The sequence below is a fragment of the Pinus tabuliformis genome, chromosome 8 (genome assembly GCF_031772625.1).
Source record: "Pinus tabuliformis cultivar Carrire ecotype Pingquan chromosome 8, CPIR1, whole genome shotgun sequence".
Taxonomy (NCBI): Eukaryota; Viridiplantae; Streptophyta; class Pinopsida; order Pinales; family Pinaceae; genus Pinus; species Pinus tabuliformis.
This window is the reverse complement of record NC_142294.1, coordinates 1,918,491,601-1,918,513,451: the sequence shown is the minus strand read 5'-3', so window position 1 is coordinate 1,918,513,451 and position 21,851 is coordinate 1,918,491,601. Positions and strand designations below refer to the sequence as shown.

Sequence of the window (21,851 nt, the reverse complement as noted above, 5' to 3'; positions counted from 1 at the left end):
ATAATCCCAAAAAATTAACAGATATCCCTTCACATATTTGTTGTACTTAACATTATAATAACCTTATAAAAACCCCGAGGCACCTTTAGGGCATTAGACAATGATAACATCACGGAACCAATAATGAATATATTCGTTGTAGCTAACATTAAAAAAACAGAGAGGTACCTTTACAGCATTAGACAATGATGACAAAGACAAATCACGGAAACAATAATGAATAAACGTATAGATAAGCACAAACTGCGATCTTCTCCGGACAAGGATGACAAATTATTAAGGAAAAAGTAACATGCAGAACTCTTATAATTATTTTGTTCTTCAATCCATTTCTATGGTTTTATAATGTATTCGAATATCTCGACCATCTATGATATTTATTTAAAACACAAGACGGGTAGTTATCCAAAGATTGATCCATTGTGTTGGAAAATGAAGTTATCCGGAAGGCATGTTTCTAGATCAATAGAAAGAGAAAAACTTGTAATTCCAATTTCAATGGGCCTCTTCTTATGTGTCCATAGAAAAAGGAAACTTGTAAAAGTAGACGCTGTCATCGAGACAGACTATTACACCACCTAGGGCAATTTATATTGATATGGGCAAAAACACTGAGGCCAGTGGAAAATTTATGAACATCCCCACAGAATATGCTTGCCAAAACATAAATTTGCTAATTTAATTAATGAATGTGTTGAAATATGTTTAAATATGTATTTTTTTATTTTATTTTTGGTAATACGAAATAGTTAAACATCATCTACATTTGTTATCTTTGTTAATTTAATTAATGAATGTGTTGAAGTATGTATTTTTTAATTTGATTTTTGGTGATATTAAATAGTTAAACATCATTTACATTTGTTATTGATATGTGATGTGGGACTAATTAATTTTGAAGGTTTATTTTTAGATTTGTGTTGCTTTTTTTAAATATGTTGCTAGAGTTTAGGATGCGTAGCATGGAAACATGGTGATGAACCATATTAGTTGGTTGGATTTGTGTTGTTTTTTTTTAAATATGCTGCTAGAGTTTAGGATGCATAGCATGGAAACATGATGATGAACCACATTAGTTGGTTGGATTTGTGTTGTTTTTTTTAAATATGCTGCTAGAATTTAGGATGCGTAGGATGGAAACATGACGATGAACCACATTAGTTGGTTCGTGGTTCATTAGTTGGTTCGAAACGTCAACCCAATCCTTATGATGTGATTAATCTGGAAAGCTTCTCTCTAAATTGATAGATCACAAAAGTCTTAGATCTAATATCATTTACATTTTAAATTTGTTATTTACATGTAATGTGAGACTAATCAATTTTGAAAATAGTTAAACCTCATTTATATTTGTTATTTAAGTGTCGAAAATAGTTAAACCTCATTTATATTTGTTATTTCCCTGTGAGGTGGGGCTAATCAATTTTGAAGATATATTTTTGGATTTCTGTTGTTTTCTTTTAAATATACGGTCAAAACATAAATTTACTAATTTAATTAATGAACGTGTTGAAGTATGTATTTTTTATTTAATTAATGAATGTGTTGAAGTATGTATTTTTTAATTTGATTTTTGGTAATACTAAATAGTTAAACATCATTTACATTTGTTATCTTTGCTAATTTAATTAATGAATGTGTTGAAGTATGTACTTTTTAATTTGATTTTTGGTAATACTAAATAGTTAAACATCAATGAATGTGTTGAAGTATGTATTTTTTAATTTGATTTTTGGTAATACTAAATAGTTAAACATCATTTAAGTTTGTTATCTTTGCTAATTTAATTAATCATTTACATTTGTTATCTTTGCTAATTTAATTAATGAATGTGTTGAAGTATGTACTTTTCAATTTGATTTTTGGTAATACTAAATAGTTAAGCATCATTTACATTTATTATTTATGTGTGATGTGGGGTATCAATTTCGAATGTTTATTTTTAGATTTGTATTGTTTTTTTTAATATGGTGCTAGAGTTTAGAATGCGTAGCATGGAAACATGGAAAATAATTTTAAAAATTTATTTTTGGAATTGTTTTGTTTTTCTAAATTACGCTGCTATACTTTAGGATGCGTAGCATGAATGATTTTAAATTGATTTGTTTTACCAACCACTATGCAATCCTAATAATCCTTGTACCACTCCCACGTTTCCACAGCATACCATCCAGGAGAATATTTCGACTTACTCCATATCTGTGGGAATTAAGTTTTTGTTGTTTGTGTTGGTGCGGCAATACTTTTGAAATATACGTAAATTTTGAAAGGTTTATAGCTAATCACGAGGATTATTATACCATCTTAAAACTCCTGGGAATCGTTGTGCTTCACTGAAATTTTCTTGGGTTTCTAAATGGGTCACGTTCGGGAGAAAACCTGATAAATAATATAAAATATTCCACGACACACTTTTCTTCTGGGAATCGTTATGCTTCACTCAAATTTTCTTGGGTTTCTAAATGGGTCACGTTCGGGAAAAAACCTGATAAATAATATAAAATATTCCACGACACACTTTTCTTCTTCACCATGGAGAAAAAGAGGTTACATTGCATGGTCACCACTTGTTCCCGTTGGAGGTTACAATCTTCGTATGAGTACTGTAACCACAAAACATACAGTTGCTTCTATTTTGATGTTCTTAGGGCAGATTGCAGTGAAATTCGCTCCTTGTAAATTTAATGGAAAACAATGTACAGGGCCGAACAACTTGAAATTTAATTTTATGCAGTTAATCTGAAGTTTTCAGAACTGTAATTTTAATTTTATGCAGTTAATTTGAAGTTTTCAGAATATGTTGGATGTGTTTCGATGGGGAGAATACCAAAAACCAAATAAACAAACACACAGAGGCAATGCTCTGTTTTTACTTTGCTCCAGGATCTTTTATGCAGGAAGACTTAAAAAAAATTTCATTGAGAGACAGAGTATTTCAACATCATAAAAGATTTCTGAGAAATTACTGGGTTCACTGCTGTAAATCCCTTTTTACATTCACTGTAGTGAAAACATATTACTTACTGGTGTAAAACCTTCATTCACATTTACTGGTGTGAAACTATTTTTTTTTTAAATACTGCTGTAAAAACAAAATTTACACGAACTTACAAATGCGCTCCACCATTTTCTTTATGCACTTGCAAAACCACACATGGTTTTCCTTCACCTCTGTTTTTCAATACCCACACAAAAACATTACAACATATTTGTGCACTGCTGTGCATACACCCTCTGGTTCTTCACGCTGCTGCGAAACACCAGATTGTATTTTTCTCCCATGTGCCATGCATAAAAAAATTAAAAATCAACACACAAAACATAAAAGACTTATTACATACGTTTTTTTTACATTCAATACATGCCGTATGTAAATATAAAAAAATATTAAAACGTGCCCATATCCCATACGAAACTTAATTAATGAGCATATGCGCCCATACCTCCATAAAAAAAGACTTACGTGCAATATGTGAAAACTTCAATACACTACCTACCACTATGACATTTCATTGATTAAACGTTTGGTCAACAAAACTTAGATTTACTCCACGCTATGAATTTAATATTTGCCATATGCAGGTTTGGAGCAGCTTCGGGCAATCAACGGTTGAAGAAGGTGGAGCACATCCGACGGTGGAGGGCAATATTGGAAGACCAACAAGTGTTGAACTTTATCACCCGAGATTCTTACGTTGCGTTACGTCAGGGGTGAACCACGTGTCATCACCAAAAATTCTCGGGTTCAAACATCGGAAAAGTACCTTTGCTTGAAATCAACCCGAGAGCTTTCCGGCTGGTTGGCTGAACGTTTTCTGGCAGTGGTCTGGCTGCGTTGAAATTACATTTTCAACACTCCCCTTTAATTTCAACAGCTAGGCATTCAGTCATACCCAGACACTTTCTCAAAAATTCAAAGCTCTTCTGATCAAGTGGCTTTGTCAAGATGTCTGCAACCTGTTCTTGAGTCCTGCAATGTTCTAGGACAATTTCTCCATTGTTCACCAATTCTCTGATGTAGTGAAACCTTGTATCAATGTGTTTCGTTCTCTTATGAAACACTGAATTCTTTGACAATGCAATAGCTGAGCTATTGTCACAAAAGATCACTGTCGCTTTTGCCTGCTCTTGGCCTAAGCTTCTCAACATTCTTCTCATCCACACTGCTTGACATCACTGTCAGTGTATCCAACCAAATCTGAATGTTCTGAGGCATGATATAAAATTCCAAACATTTTGGTGCCTTTGACATACCTCAAAATTCTCTTTGCTGCCTGCCAATGTGCCTCCTTTGGCCTCTCCATGAATCTGGAAATCAAACTAACAGCATACATTAAATCAGGCCTAGTTGTTGTTAAATACATAAGACTGCCCACAATGCTTTTATACAAACTAGGATCAAAATCCTTGCTGCTGTCCTCTCTGCTGAGCTTTAATCCCATCACTGTGGGAGTGATTGCTGCCTTGCATTCTTCCATCTTAAATCTGCTCAAAATTTGATTTACATATCTTGCTTGAGATATAAAAATTCCTTTTTCATTTTGATCTACTTCTATGCCTAAGAAGTATCTCAACAAACCCATGTCAGTCATTTCAAATTCATCCTTCATGACTGATTTAAAATTCTCAATGAGCTGATCATCATTACCTGTGAAAATCACATCATCAACATATAAGACAACAATTAAAATCTTACCATCCTTTTCCTTGATGTAGACTGTGGGTTCTCCTTCACATTTGTCAAATTCATTATCCAATAGATATGAATCTATCCTGCTGTACCATGCTCTTGGCGCTTGCTTCAGCCCATAAAGAGCCTTCTTCAATTTGCACACTTTGTGCTCTTCACCTTTCTTCTCATACCCGAGAGGCTGTTCAACATAAACCTCTTCCATTAACACTCCATTTAGGAATGCTGACTTCACGTCCATTTGGTAGACTTTCCATTTATTTTGAGCTGCTATAGACAGCACTGCTCTCACGGTTTCCATTTTTGCAACCGGTGCGAAAGTCTCCTCATAATCTCTTCCATACTGCTGCTTGTAGCCTTTGACAACCAGCCTTGCTTTATGCCTTTCAATCTTGCCTTCAGCATTGCTCTTGGTCTTGTAGACCCATTTCACACCAATGACTTCTTTGCCTTTTGGTAACTCAACCAAATCCCATGTTTTGTTTCTCTCTATGGCATTCATCTCTTCATCCATAGCTTCTATCCATTTCCTATCTTTAATTGCATCCTCGAAATGAATAGGGTCATCAACATGACAATACAAGGCAAATAAGGAATTCATTCCTTCATCATAAATGTCACTTAGATTTCTAAACTTCTTACCTCTTTCACTTGGTGTGCAAGTGCTTGAAGATGCACTTGAATTTCCTCCTTGTGGTGTGCTTGGAGAAGCACTCTCATTGATCCTCAATGGTGTCCCTTGCTGTCCTTGTGTTGGCGCTGCTGTTTGGGGATGTATTTCAGCCACCTCCTCTTCATCTTCATCATGAGACAAACAGTTCTTGACATTCACTGTTTTCTCTATGCTTCCATCCCAAGCTTCTTCCTCAATGAATTGAACATCCCTGCTTACAAAAAACTTCTTGGTGGATGGGATATACAACCTGTAGGCTTTGGATTCCTCACTGTATCCAATGAAGATGCATTTCTCCCCTTTGCTGTCCAACTTCCTCCTTAGCTGATCTGATATGTGTGCATAGGCCACACACCCAAAAACTCTCATGTGGGTGACTCCTTGCTTTCTCCCACTCCATGCCTCTTCTGGCACTTTGTTCATGACTGCCTTTGTAGGACACCTGTTCAAAATATAAACTGCACAATGTACAGCTTCAGCCCAATACTCATTTGCCAAATGCTTTGCCTTTAGCATGCTCCTCGCCATATCCATGATGGTCCTGTTCTTCCTTTCAGCAACTCCATTTTGTTGTGGGGTGTACCGAGTTGTAAATTGTTTGTGAATTCCATTTTCTTTACAAAACTTTAGGAATTCATTTGAGATATACTCACCTCCTCTATCAGTTCTCAAAACTTTAATGTGCAGCCCGCTTTGGTTTTCCACAAATGCCTTGAAGTTTTGGAATTTCTCAAACACTTCACTTTTGTTTTTAAGAAAGTATATCCAAGTCTTTCTTGTAAAATCATCAATGAATGTCAAGAAATATAGGCTGCCAGCTAATGATGGAGCTTGCATTGGTCCACACAAATCTGAGTGGATAATCTCTAAGGGTGTCTTTGCCCTTATGCTCTTCCCTGATGGAAAACTTTCTTTGTGTTGTTTTCCCAAAATGCAGCCTTCACATAGGCTGTTCGGTTTCTCTATCAATGGTAATCCCTTTACCATTCCTTTTCTGCTCAATAAGTTTAGACCTCCAAAATTTAGATGCCCGAATCTCAAGTGCCATAACCAGTTCTCATCCTTTGGCACGCTTTGGAAGGCCTCTTGGGTGACTGCTGCAATTTCACCTTTGTTTTTCATGTCTGCCCTGATCCGGAGAGGGAACATCATGTTCCTTGTCATCTTCACTTCAGCAATGCATCTTTTGCTGGGTGGTATGTCCTTGATGGTGCACACATCATTTACGAAGTAAACATTGTAACCCTTTTGGATAAGCTGTCCAACACTCAATAGGTTACATCTCATTCCGGGGACATAGTAGACATCTGCTATGGTTTTCCTTTCTCCTTGTTTTGTAAATATTTCTATCTCCCCTTTTCCCATAACAGAGACTTTACTATCAGTTCCTAGTGTGACCTCTGATTTCAAATTCTGATTTAAGGCTGAGAAGAGGGCAATGTTTCCTGTCATATGGTTGCTGCAACCTGAGTCTAAAAACCATATGTCCTCACTATGTGTTTCAGCCATGTTACAAGCTAACAGGACATTGTCTTGACTGTTGTTTTCTCTTGTAACATTTGCATTTTGTCTGCTGTTCTTATCATGTTGTTTCTTTCTACAATCACTAGCATAATGTCCATACTTTTTGCAATAATAGCATTGAACATTAGATTTATCATACCTTTGTCCTTGAGCCTGATGTTGTCCTCCTTGTTGGCTGCTGCCTTGACCTTGGTTCTGATTTGTATTGCTGCCTCTTCCTTGTGCATTTGATGGGTTGTTCCTTCCACCTCTGTTCTGGCTTCTGCCTCTTCCTCTTCTGTTTCCTCTTCCTTGACCTCTTCCTCTTCCAAAGGACATCTGGGTCTTGAAGGCTTGCTCAAGAGATGAGTTTTCATTCCTACTCAACCTCTGCTCATGAGTTATCAGTGATGCATGTAGCTCATCAACTGAATAGCTTGAGAGATCCTTTGTCTCTTCAATGGTGGTGACTATGGCATCGAACCTTGAAGGTAAGACCCTCAATATTTTCTCCACTATTCTTCTATCTTCAATGGTTTCTCCATGAGTTCTCATTTGTGTGATTACACCAATCACATGAGTGAAGAATGAGTCAATGTTATCTGACTCCTTCATGTTCAGATTCTCAAAATCCTTCCTCAGCAATTGTAGTTTTGCTGTCTTCACTCTTTCCATGCCTTGATAGGCTGTCTTGAGGGTTTGCCATGCTTCATTTGATGTTTTAGCTGCTGCTATCCTTGGAAATATACTCTGGTCTACTGCTAGATGCAACAATAAAATGGCCTTTGCATCCTTCTTCCTATTGCTCTTCAGCTGATCTCTCTCTCCCTGAGTTAGTGCATTGAACTCATTTTCATCTGCTACTTCTTCAAACCCAGATTCAACTATTTCCCATAAATCTTGAGAGGCAAATAAAGCTCTCATGGTTATTGACCAGTAGTCATAGTTCTTCCCATTAAACTGTGGGAGCTGGGTGTTGAACATACCCATGCTTGTGCTAGCCATTCCTTGACTGTGTATTTTTTTAAAACAACTAACTGTCTTCTGCAATAACAAAAGAAATGCTTTTGAAGAATACCTGAATCCTGCGCTGTCTGAGTCTTCTAACTGCCTGAGAAGTTTTGCTGCAGCAACAACCTTCTCCCTTCAGCTTCTTTAACTTCTTTAAAGAGCCTGGTCCTGCTCTGATACCACTGTTGGATGTGTTTCGATGGGGAGAATACCAAAAACCAAATAAACAAACACACAGAGGCAATGCTCTATTTTTACTTTGCTCCAGGATCTTTTATGCAGGAAGTCTTAAAAAAAATTTCATTGAGAGACAGAGTATTTCAACATCATAAAAGATTTCTGAGAAATTACTGGGTTAACTGCTGTAAATCCCTTTTTACATTCACTCCAGTGAAAACATATTACTTACTGGTGTAAAACCTTCATTCACATTTACTGGTGTGAAACTATTTTTTTTTTACATACTGCTGTAAAAACAAAATTTACACGAACTTACAAATGCGCTCCACCATTTTCTTTATGCACTTGCAAAACCACACATGGTTTTCCTTCACCTCTGTTTTTCAATACCCACACAAAAACATTACAACATATTTGTGCACTGCTGTGCATACACCCTCTGGTTCTTCACGCTGCTGCGAAACACCAGATTGTATTTTTCTCCCATGTGCCATGCATAAAAAATTAAAAATCAACACACAAAACATAAAAGACTTATTACATACGTTTTTTTTACATTCAATACATGCCGTATGTAAATATAAAAAAAATATTAAAACGTGCCCATATCCCATACGAAACTTAATTAATGAGCATATGCGCCCATACCTCCATAAAAAAAGACTTACGTGCAATATGTGAAAACTTCAATACACTACCTACCACTATGACATTTCATTGATTAAACGTTTGGTCAACAAAACTTAGATTTACTCCACGCTATGAATTTAATATTTGCCGTATGCAGGTTTGGAGCAGCTTCGGGCAATCAACGGTTGAAGAAGGTGGAGCACATCCGACGGTGGAGGGCAATATCGGAAGACCAACAAGTGCTGAACTTTATCACCCGAGATTCTTACGTTGCGTTACGTCAGGGGTGAACCACGTGTCATCACCAAAATTTCTCGGGTTCAAACATCGGAAAAGTACCTTTGCCTGAAATCAACCCGAGAGCTTTCCGGCTGGTTGGCTGAACGTTTTCTGGCAGTGGTCTGGCTGCGTTGAAATTACATTTTCAACAGAATATAGGAAATTTGAAATTTTGAGCAGTTAATGGCCTGTCTAAACAGCAAAGGCCAAGGCCAGATCTGAAGGATCATCGAACTGGATATGGAAACAAAGGTCAGATTTGAAGGATCCTCGAACTCGAAGATATGGTACTCGAGGTCAAAACTCAGTTCCATATGCCACTCTTGTTTCAGTTGCATTAAAGACAGTAGATCCTACAGATAGAAAGCAACTAGTTCCATATCCTTACACCAACTTTAGCACCTCAGTCAGCTCGAGCAACCTGGGAAATCAAAGCGACTGGGGTGTGTTAGACCCATAGCCAGCAGTTATCTTTATTTACTGATCTGTCGTGCGGGGTCCAGACCCATAGAGCTTTAGCTAGGAGCCTAGGAGCCATACTGTCTAGGCTGTCTTCATTTACTGCAAGCATCTGACCATGAAGATTGTCAGTATTGTGAAGGACCCCCATGAAGCTTGCAGACCCCATGAAGCTTGTTAGTATTGTGAAGGACCCCATCGAAGTTTTGGGCACTGTTTCACTCTTCTGCTCCGTCTCGCTGCAATCGCTACACTAGATATGACTGTGAGTGAATATTCAGTTCAGTAGTGTTGGTTGATTCAATTGTTGTGTGCATCACGATACCGCCGGGAAACATTGACGATTGGTTCGATTCATTCACTGGACCTAGCACACATGTTTTTCTTCCAATCGACCAAGAGAGGTGTACTTCAAAGGCTTTCGACCTTGCAGAGAAAAAATAAGATGTACAAATATGGGCTCTGCAAAATTCTCAGCCATTTTTGTCACCATCTATATGAAATCTCCATAGAAAATAATAAGGTAAATACCTTCCGATATTTTATGTATAAGTTCTCAACATCCTCGTTTTCATAGTAGAATATTTATGAGGCCAATGTGTAGAGGCAGATCAATGGGAGAGGACACAGTTATTACAGATCAAAAGTTATAGTTGAGCATTGTACATTAATAAAAATAAACCAAGCTTTGTTTTAATATATTTACCATACATTTACTGAAATTTTTACTGGAATTAGTTTAGAAAATCATAGTTGGAGTGGAGAATGAATTAGTTTAGAAGATAATAAACCAAGCTTTGTTTCAATATATTTACCACACATTTACTGAAATTACTGAAATTTTTACTCGAACTAGTTTAGAAAATCATAGTTGGAGTGGAGAATGAATTAGTTTAGAAGATAATAATAAACCAAGCTTTGTTTCAATATATTTACCACACATTTACTGAAATTTTTACTGGAATTAGTTTAGAAATAATAGTTGGAGTGGAGAATACATTAGATGTAACAACCTAAAAATAAGGAACATAATTTTTCTGCTAGTCATGAACATAATATTAATAATTACTTTTTATTCTCTGAGCAATGAAACTGAATTTGCATAAGCTCTGTTTGTTTAGCAACAATGTTTACGTACAACATCTTTAAGCTTTGTCTGTCTGTTTAGCAACCATGTCTACCGACAACATCTTTCTGCAATTAGTCCACTATTGAAGCATGCCTGCAATTAGTCCACTATTGAAGCATGCCTACAGTTAGTCCACTCTTGCAACCTGCAATTTTGCAGGTAGAGACATGGACAAAGCAACTTAAAACCGCAAGTGAAATCCCAAGTGAAAGAAAGGAAGGAAATTCAAACCCCAAGCGAGACCCCAAGTGAAAGGAAAGAAATTCAAACCCGAGATGCGTGGTGAAGCCACCGCAAGCACTTCTTCGAGCACAGCGACTTTTGCAGGTTGCAGCCATCGACAAAGCATCTGAAAACCCCATCTTCCAGCACAGTAACTTTTGCAGGTTACAGCAATGGGCAAAGCAGCTTAAAACCCCACTTTGGTGGAGCAACAACAATGGGCTCTAAAACGGGGGAATTTATATCTCGATATGGAAAAATGTTATCTTCTACCTTTTACGCTTCTAGGTCGACTTTCACTGGGTAAACAGTAACTAGCTTAGGAACAACAACTATTGGCTCTAAAACTGGGGAATATGCTATTTTATATCTGGATATGGAAAGATGTTATCTTCGGCCTTTTACGCTTCAAGGTCGACTTTTACTGGGTAAACAATAACTAGCTTAGGAAACAACTAGATTCTGCCTTTTACGCTTCTGGCTTGACTTCTACAGGATAAACAATAACTAGCTTCGGAACATCAACTAGATTCGGAACAGGAGGAAATGCTTCTTCTGCCTCTTACGCTTCTAGGTCGATCGATTTCTACTGGATAAACAACAGTTACAAATAGCTTTTGAACATTAAACAAAAGCTAGATTTTACTATTGGATCCATTGTTGAATCGGATTATTAATTGGAGTCGTCTACCGACACTGAGGAATTGTTTGGATGGTCAAAAATGGCCGGAATTCGAGTAAAAAAATTTCAAAAAATCTTATAGACCCAGTGTTTGAATCGTAGTTTTGATGGTGGAAATGGATTCAGCGCCATCAAAAATGTCGAGGACACTTAAAATTTTGAAGTTTAACAACTATAATTTGGATTTACAAAAATCCTTGCCGGATTTTCTCTAAATATGACCAAAATTTCCATAATTTGCTAGACAATTCTTCCGCCTCGTTAAACTACGCCTTACTAATCTGTTGCTCTGAACCTATTCGTTGGGTTGGGTTCACTTGCCACTTGCATCATCCCATCACCACTTGCAACTTCATACTTTCCACTTGTTCAAATTTCCTCATTCACTTGTTTAAGTTATACATCTCCCGGGATGATATATAGTTAAACATTAAATGTATGAAAAACAAATTTATAAATATAAATTATGGTTTTGTCATTCTGCCTCAGGAACTCCTTCGAGAATAGTCCAAATAAGGAACTGCTTCGAGAATAGGGCTAAGGCCTAAAAGCTTTACTTATTTGTGACTCATCGAGATGATAATCAACTGAATTAATAGTAAAAATTAAAAACTTTGCTTATTTGTGACTTATCGAAATAATCACCTAGATTAATAGTAAAAATTTTGCTTATTTGTGACTCATCAAATTAAGATTTCACCTCAAATTTTTTGGAAGCTTAGTTGGTGGGTTTTTCCAGTTTAATTTCTCTAAAATCCAGCAAAAATTTATTGAAATCACAAGTTTGATAAGTAACTCCTGCACAATTGAAGTGCACTAGAGGTTTTTCATTGTGTCGAATCTATATATACAGTCAAAAAATGAGTTTAAATAAAACAAATGAAGATTTCACCTCAAATTTTTTGGAAGCTTTGTTGGTGGGTTTTCCGGTTTAATTTCTCTAAAATCTGGCAAGAATTTATTGAAATCACAAGTTTGATAAGTAACTCTTACACAATTGAAGTGCCCCAGAGGTTTTTCAGGTTGTCGAATCTATATATACAATAAAAAAACGAGTTTAAATAACACAAATCAAAATTTCGCCTCAAATTTTTTGGCCAAATTCAAGCATTGAAAATCCAAAAAAAAAAATACTAAAAACAATTCTATTTCGATTGTTATAATCACGACCTCGCGTGCTGAAGCGATTAATAACAATATCAATAATAGTTCTCTGCGATTAATAACAATATCAATAATAGTTCTCTGTTTCAGCATCATTTTCTTTAATAACAATATCAATAATGGTTCTCTGTTTCAACATCATTTTCTTTTGCTTTTGTCAGCAAGAACATTTTGGAGAAACCAAAAAGTCCGGAGCAAAAAGAAAGGTTCAAAGAACCACTAGTAACTGTCTACGAACCCTACAGAAATGCACGGCGGGGACTAATAACAATATCAATAATGGTTCTCTGTTTCAGCATCATTTTCTTTTGTCAGCAAGAACATTTTTGGAGAAACCAAAAAGTCTGGAGCAAAAAGAAAGGTTCAAAGAACCACTAGTAACTGCCTACAGCAATACTAAGTTCACAGCTGCAACCTATGTCATTCGCCTTCAAAATCATCTGTTACACAACGAAGTAAAAATTCTACTAAAAGGTTTAAATTTCTCTTTTAGAAAAGATCAATGACGAGTAGTTGTACAACTATAATAACATCAAGCCTCTACTTGGATATTTCAGGTAAGAGAGAAATCTTTATATTACAAGCTATAGGATCTTCGCCTGTGAATGTAAAGAATACCCAACGCTCTAACATTTCGAAAAAGAGAGGGTCTTCCAAAAACAGTCAAGCTTTCCAGCCACATCCCTGATTTGCCAGGTTGAGTTGTCGAGATAAAAGGAAAAGTTTTTCAATAAATAATTCGAAAGGTTTGATCTTGATCTTGCCCAAATTTACATATAATTCACATTATTATTAATTTTTTTTTAAATAAACCAGAAAATTTTAATCCTTGATTTTGGACTTCCTTCAAATTATTTACCAATATTATCAAATTTACTTTGATTTAAAAAAAAAAACAACTCACTTACCCAGGGATCAATACATCTCAGTGCCTAATCTTTTCGGCCGCTTCCATATTTTTCTTTCCTCGTAACTGTTCGATCCGTTGAACAAAGTCATCGATGTAGCTCTGCTGGCGCCCATTATTGCCGACTAGAATGTCACGGGCCTCTGCTGCTTTCAATCTCAAATGTTTCCCCTCCTCCCCCATCATAACCATTCTCACAGTCTCGCAGACATTTTCCTTTAGAAAAGAGCCATCATCTTCCCTTTCGATCTCAATACCGGCTATCAATTCCGCCGCTATTCGCCGCGCGTTCAAAAACTGATCAAACTTAATGGGCACAAGTATGAGGGGCAGTCCAAAGCTCAGCGCCTCCATGGCGGAACTCCAGCCGGCATGGCACAGATACCCGCCTACTGCCTGGTGCGAGACGATCCGCAGCTGAGTCACCCATTCCCCAGTGATAATCCCCATGTCCCGAGTTCGAGTCTGGAATCCTTCAGGAAGGAGCCCCAACGGGTCGGCCTCTGGAGAACGCGGAGACCACAGAAACATCAGGCCGCTGTCGAAACATTAATTTCACCTGCTATGCGGGAGCATTAAACGGCAACCGAAAACCACTTCAGAAAACCATTGTCCCTTATCGCACCACCTTTTGGCAAAGGCTGTTTTTCCCTGGAGGCATCCGACACAATCAGCTCCAGCCACGCGTCCTGTGTACGAACCAAACACTACCCATCTCCCAGACATTAAATTTCGTTTGGTTATTAAATTTCGTTTGGATTGTGTGGCTGTAGTATCCGAAAAGCGTCTGATTTGGTCAACCCGCTCCAACCTGCCAGAAAGTTATTTTTACTTTTACCGCCGGTTTCATTTAATGTATTTAATGAAGTGTCATAGTTTTAGGTGAAGACTTTAAGGCTTTCATACGGCATGTATTTTTTTTGTTAACCCATATAATGTGTGAGCGTTGACCTTTTTAATTGTAATTGCACGCGGGAGGAGAAGAAGTTGTGTTCGCAGCAGCCAGGGTTGAAGAACCAGAGGTTTGCATAGCAGTGCAAGGTTGAAGATTTCTAGCAAAAAAAAATGAGGAACGCATATGTATATGCAATTTTTTTTGCTATGTGTTGACTATTGTGTGATGCAAGGCATATAACACATAGCAGTGCGAAACATAAACGAAGGGGGTTGAAATGTAATTTTATTTATTTTTTTTTTTTTTTCTTCTGCTAAAATGAAAGGGAGCAAGAGCGAATGAAGAATGACTGTGTGAATTTTATTTTTGAGATTGAAAAGTTATGTAAGAAATTTTTACAGCATATGTAAGAATTTCATTTTACAGCAGTAAATGTAAAAACCATTTTTACAGCAGTAAATATGAATGAAGATTTTACACAGCAATGTAAAAATCAGTTGTAAAAGAGGCAGAGCATTTTTTTTGGTGAATCCCCCTGAGTGAGAGGAAGAAAATTGTACCAGACAGTTTATAAATTAATACAAGTTTATTTTGGTTGAGAAACTTTGCTCTGCTCAGAAATTTTTTTTAAGCTTCCCTGTGCAAAAGATCTTGTGGCAGAAACAGAGTATTTCCTCTGTTTAATATTTGTTTGAAATTACCAGAAATTTCCAACATGGTATCAGAGCAGATCCAGGCTCTTTGAAGGTGTCAAAGAAGCTGAAGGAAGGTCCCTTTGTTGCAGTAGTGAATCTTCTCCAGCAGAGTGAAGTCCCAGGCAAAAGGATCCAGGTATTTCACAAATTCTTTTTTTGTGTTACTGCTGAAGAAACTTTCAGTATTTTAAAATACACAGTCAAGAATTTGAAGCATAGCTGAGAATGCAAGGAATGGCTAGCACAAGCACTAGCATAGGTATTTTTAATCCTCAGCTCCCACAGTTTAATGGGAAAAACTATGACTATTGGGCAATAACCATGAGAGCCCTGTTTGCCTCTCAAGATTTATGGGAACTTGTTGAATACGAGTTTGAAGAACCAGCAGATGAAGAAGAGTTTAACAGTTTGACACAGGCAGAGAGAGATCTACTGAAGAGCAATAGGAAGAAGGATTCCAAAGCCCTTGTATTTCTGTATCAGTCAGTGCATGAGAGTGTGTTTCCAAGGATAGCAGCAGCTAAGACATCCAAAGATGCATAGCAAACCCTCAAAACAGCCTATCAAGGCATGGAGAGAGTGAAGACAACAAAACTACAGTTGCTGAGGAAAGATTTTGAGAATCTGAACATGAATGAGTCAGACAATATTGACTCATTCTTCACACATGTGATTGGATTGATCACACAGATGAGGACTCATGGAGAGACTCTTGAAGAAAGGAGAATTGTGGAGAAAATATTGAGAGTCTTACCCTCAAGATTCCATGTGATTGTCACCACCATAGAAGAGACAAAGGATCTCTCAAACTTTTCAGTTGATGAACTCCATGCATCACTGATAACACATGAGTAGAGGTTGAGCAGAAATGAAAACTCATCTCTAGAGCAAGCCTTCAAGACCCAGATGTCCTTTGGAAGAGGAAGAGATGAAGGCAGAGGAAACAAGAGAGGAAGAGGCAGAAGCCAGAACAGAGGTGGAAGGAACAGTCCAGCAAATGCTTAAGGAAGAGGCAGCAATCCAAATCAGAACCAAGGCCAAGGCAGCAGCCAACAAAGAGGACAACATCATGCTCAAGGACAAAGGTATGAAAAATCCAATGTTCAATGTTGTTATTGTAAAAAATATGGGCATTATGCAAATGAATGTAGGAAGAAGCAGCATGATATGAGTAATAAACCAAACGCAAATGTCACTAGAGAAAACATTAGTCAAGATAATGTGTTGTTAGCTTGTAACATGGCTAAAACAAACAGTGAAGACATATGGTTTTTAGACTCAGGTTGCAGCAACCATATGACAGGAAACTTAGCCCTGTTTTCTGCCCTAGATAAAAATGTGAAATCAAAAGTCACACTAGGAACTGATAGAAAAATTTCTGTTATGGGAAAAGGAGAAGTAAAAATATTTACAAAGAAAGGTGAGAAGAAAACCATAGCAGATGTCTACTATGTTCCTGGAATGAGATGTAACCTCTTGAGTATTGGACAACTTGTTCAGAAGGGGTACAATGTTTTCTTTGAGAATGATGTATGCACCATCATGGATAGAGCACCCAGCAAAAGATGTATTGCTGAAGTAAAGATGACAAGGAACAGGATGTTCCCTCTCAGAATAAGGGCAGATTTGAAAAACAAAGAAGTAATTGCAGCAGTTACCCAAGAGGCTTTCCAAAGTGTACCAAAGGATGAAAATTGGTTGTGGCACTTGAGATTTGGACATCTCAACTTTGGAGGTCTTAATTTGTTGAGTAGAAAAGGAATGGTAAGAGGATTACCATTGATAGAGAAACCAGACAGCCTTTGTGAAGGTTGTATCTTGGGAAAACAACACAGAGAAAGTTTTCCATCAGGGAAAAGCATAAGGGCAAAGGCACCCTTAGAGATTGTCCACTCAGATTTATGTGGACCGATGCAAACTCCATCACTAGCAGGCAGCCAATATTTTCTAACATTCATTGATGATTTCACCAGAAAAACTTGGGTCTATTTCCTTAAGAACAAAAGTGAAGTGTTTGAAAAATTTCGAAATTTCAAGGCACTTGTAGAAAATCAAAGCGGGCTGCATATCAAAGTTCTGAGAACTGACAGAGGAGGTGAGTACATCTCCAAGGAATTCCTACAGTTTTGTAGAGAAAATAGAATACACAAACAATTTACAGCTAGGTACACCCCGCAGCAAAATGGAGTAGCTGAGAGGAAGAATAGGACCATCATGGATATGGCGAGGAGCATGTTGAAGGCAAAGCATTTGCCAAATGATTATTTGGCTGACGCTGTACATTGTGCAGTATATATCTTGAGTAGGTGTCCTACAAAAGCAGTGATGAACAAAGTGCCGGAAGAAGCATGGAGTGGGAGAAAGTAAGGAGTCACCCACATGAAAGTTTTTGGATGTGTGGCCTATGCACACATTCCAGATCAGCTAAGGAGGAAGTTGGACAGAAAAGGGGAGAAATGTATTTTCATTGGATACAGTGAGGAATCCAAGGCTTACAGGTTGTATATTCCATCTACCAAGAAGTTTTTTGTGAGCAGAGATGTTCAGTTCATTGAGGAGGACGATTGGGATGGAAGCATAGAGAAAACAGTGAATGTTAAAAAATGTTTGTCTCATGATGAAAATGATGAGGAGATGGCTGAAATACATCCCCAAACAGCAGCGCCAACACAAGGACAGCAAGAGACACCCTTGAGGAGAAATGAGAGTGCTTCTCCAAGCACACCACAAGGAGGAAATTCAAGTGCATCTTCAAGCACTTGCACACCGAATGAAAGAGGTAAGAAATTCAGAAACTTAAGTGATATTTATGATGAAGGAATGAATTCCTTGTTTGCCTTGTATTGTCATGTTGATGACCCTATTCATTTCGAAGATGCAATTAAGGATAGGAAATGGATAGAAGCTATGGATGAGGAGATGAATGCCATAGAAAGAAACAAGACATGGGATTTGGTTGAGCTACCAAAAGGTAAAGAGGTCATTGGAGTCAAATGGGTCTATAAGACCAAGTGCAATGCTGAAGGCAAGATAGAAAGGCACAAGGCAAGGCTTGTTGTCAAAGGATACAAGCAGCAGTATGGGAGAGACTATGAGGAGACTTTCGCACCGGTTGCAAGAATAGAAACCGTGAGAGCAGTGCTGTCCATAGCAGCACAAAACAAGTGGAAAGTTTACCAAATGGATGTGAAGTTAGCATTCCTAAATGGAGTGTTAAAGGAGGAGGTTTACATTGAACAACCTCTAGGCTATGAGAAGAAAGGCGAAGAGCACAAAGTGTGCAAATTGAAGAAAGCTCTTTATGGGCTGAAGCAAGCGCCAAGAGCATGGTACAGTAGGATAGATTCCTATCTACTGGAGAATGGATTTGACAAATGTGAGGGAGAACCCACAGTCTACATCAAAGAAAAAGATGGTAAATTGCTAATTGTTGTATTATATGTTGATGATGTTATTTTTACAGGTAATGATGACTACCTCATTGAACAGTTCAAAATAGTCATGAAAGAGGAATTTGAAATGACTGACATGGGTTTGCTGAGATACTTCTTAGGAATAGAAGTAGATCAAAATGAAAATGGAATTTTTATCTCACAGGCAAAATATGTAAATGAAGTGTTGGGCAGATTTAATATGCAAGAGTGCAAGGCAGCAATCACTCCCACAGTAATGGGATTAAAACTCAGCAAAGAGGACAGCAGCAAGGATTTTGATCCTAGTTTGTACAAGAGCATAGTTGGCAGCCTTATGTATTTAACTGCAACTAGGCCTGACATAATGTTTGCTGTTAGTTTAATTTCCAGATTCATGGAGAGGCCAAAGGAAGCACATTGGCAGGCAGCAAAAAGAATTCTGAGGTATGTTAAAGGTACTAAAAGTTTTGGCATCTTATATAATGTCTCAGAACATTCAGATTTAGTTGGATACACTGATAGTGATTGGGCTGGAAGTGTAGATGATCGGAAAAGTACTTCTGGTTATGTTTTTCACATGGGTTCAGGAGCCATTTCATGGGCTTCTAAGAAGCAGTCTATTGTAGCATTGTCTACAGCAGAGGCATAATATGTGGCAGCTACATCAGCAGCATGTCAAACAGTTTGGATGAGAAGGATGTTGAGGAGCTTAGGCAGAGATCAGGCAAAAGCAACAGTGATTTTTTGTGACAATAACTCTGCTATTGCATTATCCAAGAATTCAGTGTTTCATAAGAGAACGAAACACATTGACACAAGGTTTCATTAAATCAGGGAATTGGTGAGCAATGGAGAAATTGTTCTAGAACATTGCAGGACTCAGGAACAGGTAGCTGACATTCTGACCAAGCCACTGGATCAGAAAAGCTTTGAATTTTTGAGGAAGTGTTTGGGTATGACTGAATGCCCAGCAGCTGAAATTAAAGGGGAGTGTTGAAACATTAATTTCACCTGTCGTGCAGGAGCATTAAACGGCAACCGAAAACCACTTCAGAAAACCATTGTCCCTTATCGCACCGCCTTTTGGCAAACGTTGTTTTTCCCTGGAGGCATCTGACACAATGAGCTCCAGCCACGCGTCCTGTGTACGAACCAAATACTGCCCATCTCCCGGACATTAAAGTTCGTTTGGGTTGTGTGGCTGTAGGATCTGAAAAGCGTCCGATTTGGTCAACCCGCTCCAACCTGCCAGAACATTATTTTTACTTTTACCGTCGGTTTCATTTAATGTATTTAATGAAGTGTCATAGTTTTAGGTGAAGACTTTAAGTTTTTCATACGGCATGTATTTTTTTTTTTTTTTGTTAACCCATATAATGTGTGAGCGTTGACCTTTTTAATTGTAATTGCACGCGGGAGGAGAAGAAGTTGTGTTCGCAGCAGCGAGGGTTGAAGAACCAGAGGTTTGCACAGCAGTGCAAGGTTGAAGATTTGTAACAAAAAAAAAAGGAGGAACGCATATGTATATGCAATTTCTTTTTGTTATGTGTTGACTATTGTGTGATGCAAGGCATATAACGCACAACAGTGCGAAACATAAACGAAGGGGGTTGAAATGTAATTTTTTTTTGTTTTGCTCAAATGAAAGGGAGCAAGAGCGAATGAAGAATGACTGTGTGAATTTTATTTTTGAGATTGAAAAGTTATGTAAGAAATTTTTACAGCATATGTAAGAATTTCATTTTACAGCAGTAAATGTAAAAACCCTTTTTACAGCAGTAAATATGAATGAAGATTTTACACAGCAGTGTAAAAATCAGTTGTAAAAGAGGCAGAGCATTTTTTTTTGTGAATCCCTCTGAGTGAGAGGAAGAAAATTGTACCAGACAGTTTATAAATTAATACAAGTTTATTTTGCTTGAGAAACATTGCTCTGCTCAGAAATTTTTTTTAAGCTTCCCTGTGCAAAAGATCCTGTGGTAGAAACAGAGTATTTCCTCTGTTCAATATTTGTTTGAAATTACCAGAAATTTCCAACAACCGCTCGCTTCCAACCCCAGCGCCAGCTCGCGGACTTGTTCTCTCGACAGAAACGTCTCGCTGCCGAACGACACAAACACGACGGACGCTTCCCTCTGCTTGTCCAGCCATTCCATCAGATTCGAGCCCTTGTTGCCCCTGGCAACGGGCTGAAGGACTGGCGTAAGTGGGCCGACAGAAAGCACCAGGACACTGGTGACGTCCTGGAAATAATGAATATACTTATCTTCGTCTTCAAACGATGATTTCACAGCCACTGCCAGGCATCCTTCAAGGCATCTAGCCATCTGAAATGCTGGAGAGAATTGCCCAGGTACTTCTCTGTACGCAGGCAATTCACCCCGCGCTTCGTACAGGCTGAACGAGATAGCAGAAGATGGGAAACCACGGGGCGGAGCGGCCACCTCCTCAACAGTTATTCCTGGGTTTCGCAATTTAGCTGGGTGGAAGGCATGAGAACAGGTGGCTGGGGAGAAGACTATGAAAAAAACTGTCGGAACGCCCATCTCAGCAGCGACGCTCTGCGTCCAAAATTGCGAGAAGTCGTGGACGACATAGTCGGGTGAGAGTTGCCCGAGAAGGCTTTAGAACGGCTTCTCCATGCTGTCCACGACATTCTTGAGCGGAGCTGCCATTTCGTTCGGGACATCGGCGGTGCATTCCGCGCCCGGAGTCAGCCCCTCTGTCGGCGGTAACAACATTTCCAATAGATCGATCCGGCCTGGCCAGTCGTGGGTCGTTAACGAACGCTTGATTCTGGAAATGTTAACGGGAGTGGAGAGGAAGGAAACGGTGTGGCCATCCATGGCGAGACCCTTGGAGAGCTCTACGAATGGATTTATGTGGCCTAGCGCCAGCCATGGGAAGAGAAAAAAATGAAGCTGCTTCCTGCTATTCTCGCCGGCCATCATGCTTATATCAGAGACCAGGGCAGATCTGTGTAATCGTCAAGAAATTTAATATTTTCTGGTGCTGTGAAAATATGGGCTTAGGATAGATTTATAGTTTATATTGTTTTTTTGAATATTTTATTATTATTAATAGTGTATATTAAAAATTGAATGATTTACATATTTTTGTTTATTAATAAATAACTAGATTATTTTTTTTTACTTTTTTTTTTTTTCTAACATTCAAATATTTTAGGATAAACATTAATACACACATAATAAATTGAATGATATACATATTTTTTCCTTATTAACAAATAACTACATTATTTTATTTTTAATTATTTTTTCTTTTCTAGCATTGAAATATTTTAGGATAAATATTAATA

The 21,851-nt window shown here is 37.9% G+C and overlaps 1 protein-coding gene across 1 annotated transcript; it reads right to left on the bottom strand.

The window, feature by feature from the left end:
- Positions 1-13,489: 13,489 nt before the first annotated feature.
- On the bottom strand, positions 13,490-21,550 carry LOC149244157 (UDP-glycosyltransferase 91C1-like). The gene is made up of 5 exons (XM_089371452.1): positions 21,187-21,550; positions 20,557-21,093; positions 19,579-19,673; positions 14,158-14,340; positions 13,490-14,067 (listed from the first exon to the last, which is right to left on the bottom strand). Exons 1-5 carry the CDS (start codon positions 21,481-21,483, stop codon positions 13,548-13,550), a joined length of 1,632 nt encoding a protein of 543 aa, XP_089227578.1. The 5' UTR covers positions 21,484-21,550; the 3' UTR covers positions 13,490-13,547.
- Positions 21,551-21,851: the final 301 nt, after the last annotated feature.